This window comes from Sturnira hondurensis, unplaced genomic scaffold, assembly GCF_014824575.4.
Source record: "Sturnira hondurensis isolate 20B ecotype Veracruz unplaced genomic scaffold, ASM1482457v3 Scaffold0020119, whole genome shotgun sequence".
In the NCBI taxonomy this organism is placed as follows: Eukaryota; Metazoa; Chordata; class Mammalia; order Chiroptera; family Phyllostomidae; genus Sturnira; species Sturnira hondurensis.
This window is the reverse complement of record NW_028092750.1, coordinates 4097124-4104640: the sequence shown is the minus strand read 5'-3', so window position 1 is coordinate 4104640 and position 7517 is coordinate 4097124. Positions and strand designations below refer to the sequence as shown.

The following is a 7517-nucleotide window of genomic DNA, read 5'->3' as shown; positions in this document are numbered from 1 at the left end:
GTTTTGCACTTAACGTTCTCCCTCACACCGTGAGCTTGAGAACTAGGACTTTGCCAGCAGCCAGTTCAGTGCTCAGCACATAGTATCCAATAATATTTCCCAAATTAATTAAAAGGGGGGATTCTTCCTGGCTTCCACTTAGCTCCCCAACTAACCATTTTTCCTGATGGTCGCCACACCTACTCAGTCACCCATCTCTTCATTCCCAAGTCCCATTCCCCAACTTACCATTACCTGTCCTCAAAACTTCCCACTTCATGAATACCACTAACCCATCCATTTACACCCTCAGCATTCCTCTTACCCCCTTACCATTCCATAAACCCCGAAAGCATCTTTCACCATACACTTCCCTGTCAACAAACTCCCCTTAAACCTGTATCTCTCCCTCCAGGACGAGCTCCTAAAACTCACCACCCCACTGCTTAGCCCCATACGCCATTTCGACCCTATAAATGCCTTCGTCGTTCTCCTCAAGCTCCTACCTCCCCCCCCTCCCCCGCCCCGCCCCAATTCTGCCCTCCCGGCTCAAATACTCCACGCCCCCATCCTCCCCTGTCCCTCAGCCAGCCCGCGCAGCACCTGGCCTGCGCCTCCTCCAGGCTCTGGTAGGTGATGCTGGTGATCTGCTGCAAGACGTCGCCCAAGCCCACGGGCGGTGGGGTGCAGCGGGGGGCTGATGGGGGGCCACGGGGCCTAGAGCACTTGCACGACCTGGCAGCCAACCACGGCCACATTTGCTCAGTGTGCACCTGGACACGCCCCCCGCTGCTGCTGTCAGCCAACCGCCGCCTCCCAGGCCGAGGAGCACCGCTCACGAACACGCCCCCAAAGGCCCTCCTCAACGGCCAGGAGTCAGTTGGTTTGTCCAGGCAACAGCGCTCCCCACCCCCATTCCCTAGCCCTAGAGAGGCCAGGGTCAGCTTTGCCCCTAACCCTAGAGAGGCCAGGGCCAGCTTTGCCCCGCTTCAGAGGCCCCTACTCCTCTCCATACTTTCTGTTCAGAGATCCTACTCCTTCTCTTCAGAGCCCCCCCCAACCCCCGTACCTGAGCTCCCCACTCCTCAGGAACCCACACTTTCCTGCATCCCCACTTCTCAGGGCAGCCCACTCTTCCTTCCAGCCATCCCTTCCTTCTCAGACTCTCCCTTGGACTCCATCGACACCCCCAATTCATCTCCAGAAGCCCCAGTCCCCTGAGCAGTCCCCTAATGCTCTCAGCCCCATTCGGGTGGGTCACTAGGGCTCCCTGCATCCTGGGTCTTGCCTGGAAACTTTCCATGAGGATCACAAGTGTGTGTTGATGGTGGCTGGGAGGTTACAACTGAGTCATTTTTTTTGCTGTAGAAGTCAGTTCTATTTACCTTTCAAGGTCTGGCTTGAGCATGACCTCTCTCTTGTTCATTCATTCTCTTGCTCTGCAGCATTCCAGGTCTAGAAAACACTACCACATGGATAAATTAATGAATGGAAGACCCACCTTGTGGTGCACCCCAAGACAGCAGCTCCTCATTCGAGAGAAAAGGAACAGACTGAACAAGAACTACTTACCCAACTTCATGGGACCTCCTGGAGCATGTTTGCTCTAAGGGTAGACTCCAGATGCAAGCTCATTAAAGGTCCTCAAGCCTGGCTGCCAACCCTTCAGGCAGGAGAGGAAATGTAAGAACTGTCTGGAGTGATTTTGTTGGGGGACTCCAAAAAGACATCAGGGAATGGAAACGGGTGATGTGGGCTGTGTAAGAACGACTTTGAAAGCTTCCTGATGAGAGTTGACACTTGGCCCCCAATCACAGGAAGTACTAGAAGAGGTGTGGGTGCCATTGAGAGCCAATGCTCTGTTTCCAAAGGTCAGCTGCTAGCACAGCACTTGCACAGGAGGCCTGAAAATAGTGGGGACCTTTAATGTCCTTCTGAGAATGCAGTAGGGGATAGGTGTTTGAAAGCTTAAAAGACCAGCAGAGACAAAAGCTTGTAGAGAAGAGAGACCTACAAGGGAGGGGAAAACTGGTGGGACAGAATCCCAGAGTGTGAATTAGGACCTGGAGGATGCTGATGCAATGCTCTTGCAATGCTGATGCAATGCCAGCTCAGAGCAGGCAAAACACAGAGCTGTCTTTCGGAGGTCCTAGGAATTGTTGGCTGCCTCTGCCTCGACCCCTCCAGTGACATGTCTGCCCAGCAAGCTCAAAGCTCGAAGGAGGCCAGGACTGCATGGTTCATGGGCGTGTGCCCAGGCACATGGTGGAGGCTGCTGGCCTGGGTCATGACCTCTGGAGATTCAGGCCCTCCTCGCGGGAGGAGCCATGCTGTCCACCTTGGACCCTGGAGAAGTACCCAGCACCCCAGTTCACCTCACAAAGCTGCCTTAGGGCAGGGGGTTTTCCCAAAGGGAAGCCCAGATGCATTTAACATGGAAGGACCTAGATGTTTTTGGTCCTTTGGCAATATTTATATTAGTAGGTTAAGAACTGGGCCTCTTATGGGAAGCCTGGTTTCACATTTGGCTGTTATTCTGTGTGAACCTGAAGTAGGGACATCACCCTCTCTCCTTAGGTGGAAGCAGAGAATCCAGATTCTGGTCTGCACCATGCCTAGCGGGGTATCTATCTCTATGAGCATCTGAGACAGGGCTTATCAGCAGGGGTCTCACCCATCTGAGGCCTTCAGGGGCTATGTGGTGAGGTGGGAAAAGCCAGGCTGAGCCCTGGCTGATTAGTTCAGTTGGTTGGAGCATCGTCCCAATATGCCAAGGTTGCGGGTTCAATCCCTGGTCAGGACACATACAAGAATCAACCAATGAATTCAAAGATGAGTGGAACAAGAAGTTGATGTTTTTCTCTCTCTCCTTTCTCTAAAGTCAATAAACAGTAAAAATGAAAAGAGCCAGGCTGAGCTGTGACCAATTCCATACTTTGTGGGAATCTAAAGCCCTTTCCCCAAGGGCCTCTTTAGTCCCTGGATGCATCTCTGTGCCCCTGCAAAACTGCGCAACCATGGGCCAGACGCCTACCTCTCAGAGCCACTGTCCTCACAGGAAGTAGGTGTAATGCTTGCAGGTGATGATTAAATATTGCACCTGACGTGCTTATCAGTGTGCCAGGCAACGTCATAGGAGCTTAAGAAATGGCAACACTCAAATCTGACACCCTGCTCCATGGATCCCACTACCCCTGGCCCTGGTGTGTGGTGTGCAATGGGATGGACACGCCTGTTAACCTGGACTAGGATGGAAGGGCCGGCATGAGAGGACTTACGTGGGTCATGAACTTCTCTGGGCTCCAGAGGATGAAGACAGGCAGTTGGCAAGAGGGAAGCAGGGGAACAAGTGGAAAAGACGGACAAGAGGGAACAGATGCAAAACTCCAAGACAGATGGAGTAACAACCAGCCAGAGACCGAAGGGGAATGAGAATAGGGCTGAAGGGTCCCCGCCAGGTAAAACTGTGCTGGACAATTCTGGGACACAGTGACAGACGGAGTTAATGACAGAAAGTGCTTTCAAAATACCAGAGGAGAAATAAAGGTTTACTTCTTAACATGCCCTCCTCATGGACACCCTCAAGTCTAGCAGGGACAGGCAAGCCCCGGAGGCTTAACGGGGCCACACACCTTTCCCAGCTCTTGCTCAGCACCCTTCAGTCTGTGCCGGACTGAAGAATCAGCTTCAGGCAGACGGTGCATCCATGATCTGTCCTTATGATTTTCAGCAGTGTGGCCTGAGAGTCCTCATCTCTCCTACCTGTAACCCATAGCAGCACACACAAAGAAGCAAGCCACAGGGTTCACCAGGGGTGTGCAGTAAAAACAGAAAAACATCCATTAAAAACCCCACAACCTGAGATGATTGAAGAGCCAGTTCCTGAACCCCATCTGACACTCCTGGGCACTGGAGATGACCACATACCCCCGGCCCCGAGGCAGGCAGAGTTGTGCGTGTGGGGAGGCCTGGCACCGGTGTCATCCGGACCAAGAGTCTGCCTTTAATTCTGTCCCTCAGAGTGGGTTGAACCAGGCACACCCACGAGTGCTCAGGGGTGCAATCTGGCACTTGCTGCACCCCACTGAAGTCCGAGGTTGGCTAAAGGGTGGAGTCCATCAGGGGGTGGCCATTCTTAGAAAGCATTATGCGGGTGTTGGTGCCTGTTTGGGTGGAGGCTGTGTAGCGGGGAGAACCGCCGGCGGACCGGCGGCGGAGGCATAGACAGCAGAGGAGGCGGCGGAAGGTGCGACGCATCTCTGCATCACGGCAGGAGTACACCACAGCGTTGACCAGTGAGTTGGCCTCGGCCAAGAGTAGGAAATACTTCTCCACAGCCAGGACGTTGCAAGACTTGCAGTCCAGACCATCCAGGAGCAGCACCACCTGGCCTGGCGTCCAGCAGACCACGAACGCTCCTGTGGGATGAAGCCCAAGGTGAGCAGGGCCAGCTCTGAGCTCAGGGCTGCAGGGGTGTCCAGAGCTCGGACAACAGCCGTGGTTTACGGCGCCAGAGAGGCTTGTCTTGCTGCCTTGGCAGAGCGATGGGGCAGGTGGGACAAGAAGGGGCTCTTTAACTTGTTTGCCAGAAGGGACTCCTTTCCTAACTGGTACATTGTGGGCAGTGTCCTGGACGTTTCTACGTGGATATCTGTTCCGTGGGGGAAAGCAGGTCACCGTGGGACAGGCCAGTTTCCCAGAGGGGGGAAGGCGATCATTGGGAATCACTCCTTGTTCTTAGGTGTGGGGGGGGTATATCCCAATGGGAAGGCCTCCTGCCGCCTGCCCCACCCAGATCATCCTACATTTCAACAGCCAGAGTGACCATGTTACTCCCTGCCAAAAACTCTTACGGGCTTCCCACGGAATTCAGAACAAAATCTGACTCCTATCTGTGCCCTTCAAGGCCTGCTTGGTCCTATCTGGGGCTCTGTTCCCTCTGCCTGGAACTTTTTTTCCTTCCCCAGCACTCAGGTCTCTGCTCAGATATCACCTCTTGGAGAACCTTCCCCACCCAAATCATCTTCTCCCATCATGCTCTTCCACCAGGTCTTGGAGGAGCTGGGGGGATCAGGGTCCCACTCACCCAGGATGATGACAACAGTCTTGACCAGGCTGAACGTGGTCTCGCGGTAGCGGGGGTGGCAGCTGACATGCCCTGCCATACGCTGTACCCGCCCACGAACGTAGAAGAAAATGCGGGTGTAGACAGCCACCATGAGTAGGAAGACAAGCAGGCTGGAAAGAGCCCAGACGGCCAGGTAGGAGCGGCTGAGCAGGGGGGCCATGCGTGAGCAGCTGTCCAGGGCACAGAGGCAGTGCCAGGAGTGGGCGGGCAGCAGCCCCAGCCCCAGGGCGGCTACCCACACCCCCACAATGAGCAGGACCACTCGGCCGCGGGGCATGCGGCTGTGCAGCTGCACAGCCATTACACTTTGGTGCCGCTCCACGGCAATAGCCAGCAGCGTGGCCACCGACGCAGTCAGGCTCGTGTCCAGCAGACCCTGCCGCACAAACCAGCCCAGGAGAGAGAGCTGGGCTGTGCGCGGGCCCGTGTGGAACATGAGGAAGAGGTAGGCCACCCCAGCAAAGAGGTCGGCCGCAGCCAGGTTGCCGAGCAGGTAGTAAATGGGCTGATGGAAGCGGCGGTTGGAGGCGATGGCCGCGATGATCAACAGGTTGGTGAGCAGCACCAGCACACTGACAGTCAGCCCCAGCGCCACCACCACAACATCCTTCGGCCGCCAGCGGGAGCTCAGCTCCTTGCCACTGTGGTTGTAGAAGAAGCCGATGGTCTCGTTGTAGTAGCACTGGCCCATGGCGACCTAGCTGAAGGCACAGAGGCAAAGGTCAGTGCAGGTGGGGATTGTCCAAAGGACCTAGAAAGGAACAGCACCCAGAGGGCAGGGTCCCGACAAGTAGGCCAAAGCTCTCAAACTTAAATGCCTCTGGGCAAAGTGGTGTTTTGGGGGTCCAGGGTGCCCGAGAAAAGCAAGCTCTATGGATTGGGGTGGAGGGATCAGCTGTTGCTTATCTACTAATAAGACTGTTATGAAGATATCTCCCAAATCAAACAACTAGCTGGGTTTCTTTATTCTTTTCCATTTGGTTGCCTTTTGTAACTTAAAGAAACAAAGCAAAACCCATCTGCCCACATGCTGCAAATTTGGGTCCAGTCTGTGTAGCCGGTGGTGGGGGCTAGGGTAGAACAAAGGGGTGCGAGCTGTGAAAGTAGGGGAGGGAAGGTCAGTTTGGTGTGGGGCTCACTGCAGACTGCAGAGCTCAGAAGTCACGTGTGCGCAGGGCGGGATCAGTGCTGGGACCTTGCTGGCTGTCGGTGCTCGGGCGTGGAGCTGACTGGGGAGACCTGGGAAGGCAGCGAGCCAGCCCCAGAAGGTGGGAGGCAGGCTTTGGGCAAGGGCGCTCCCGAAGCGGTCGGATCATTCTGGGTGGAACGGAGGACCCTGCTGGCCTCCGCGACAAAGGGGGCAGCTGGCGGGGCTTTCCGGAGCCCCAGGATGAGGGAGGATGTGGGTAGAGGAGAAGTGGGCAGCACTCGGCCCCCACCGCCACTTGCCGCACCCTCCCGAGTACTCGCGTCCACCCGCCCCTCCATGCGGGTCTCACCTAGGCCGCCCGTCAAGCCGCAGACTGGACGGCCTCGCAGCGGGTAGGGCTGGGTCACAGGCCCAGGGCCCAGCGACGGTGTAGGAAGTGGCGAGTCTGGGGGCGCTTAGCGCCGCCGTAGACACCGCGGAAGGCGAGTCCCGCCCCCACCGCCCTGTCCCTGCCCAGCCCTGGCGCCCCGCCCCCGCCACCTGGGGGAGCCCGGCCTCTGCGGCTCGGAGAAGCCGGAGTCTCCCGGAACCTCAGCCCCCCATTTCCTCCCCACTTCCGGCGAGACCACCACCCAGTCCCCGCACACCTACGCGCCCTGTTTCGGGCCTTGAGGGCAGCTGAATCACTCGGGGCTGGAGAACTCCCGCCGTGACCTCACGCTACCCGGGCTCAGCGCCGGGTGGTCCCCGGGTCCGCACCCCCGCTCCCACCCAACCCCGCTTCCACGCGTCCAATCCGCCGCCGAGCTCCAAGCCACGCCCTCATCCGACTAGGCTCCCACCGCCCGGACCCCCGCCCCACCGCAGCTTCCCTAGCTAGCGGCTACCGCGTGCCGCCGCCTCTCTTACAGTGGGACCTCCTCGGCCCGACTGACCGTCCTGCCACGCTCAAGTTTCTGGCAATCACGCCCCCTCGCCCCCAGCCCCTGGCGGCACTGCTCCGTGCCCGGCCCAGGCCTGTGTCGGCCCTGCGCTCCCACGGGCGGTCCCAGGGAACACAGCTCCATTGTCCCGGTTATCTGCACTTTGTTCTATTTGATTACGCAGGACCGGATCTAGACGTGGAGCTCGGGGAGGGCCGGGCAGGCATGACTCAGCTCGGTGCCTAGGTCCAGCTCGACTACCTGTAGGTGCTCAGGGAGAGCGGCCTCCGTTTGCCTGCGGGGTGAAATGGGGCCAGAGGATGCTGCCCTCACCTGG

The 7517-nt window shown here is 57.3% G+C and overlaps 1 protein-coding gene across 4 annotated transcripts; it reads right to left on the bottom strand.

Annotated features, from left to right (window-relative positions):
* Nucleotides 1–3495: 3495 nt before the first annotated feature.
* On the bottom strand, nucleotides 3496–7447 carry LPAR2 (lysophosphatidic acid receptor 2). Of its 4 annotated transcripts, none has more exons than XM_037028706.1 (3): nucleotides 7167–7447; nucleotides 5066–5808; nucleotides 3496–4397 (listed from the first exon to the last, which is right to left on the bottom strand). In XM_037028706.1, exons 2-3 carry the CDS (start codon nucleotides 5796–5798, stop codon nucleotides 4081–4083), a joined length of 1050 nt encoding a protein of 349 aa, XP_036884601.1. In that variant the 5' UTR covers nucleotides 5799–5808; nucleotides 7167–7447; the 3' UTR covers nucleotides 3496–4080. The 4 variants fall into 4 exon arrangements, with proteins under 4 accessions (XP_036884601.1, XP_036884600.1, XP_036884599.1 ...); XM_037028705.1 differs by lacking the exon at nucleotides 7167–7447 and adding an exon at nucleotides 6905–7028; XM_037028704.1 differs by lacking the exon at nucleotides 7167–7447 and adding an exon at nucleotides 6607–6769.
* Between the last annotated feature and the right edge of the window lie 70 nt (nucleotides 7448–7517).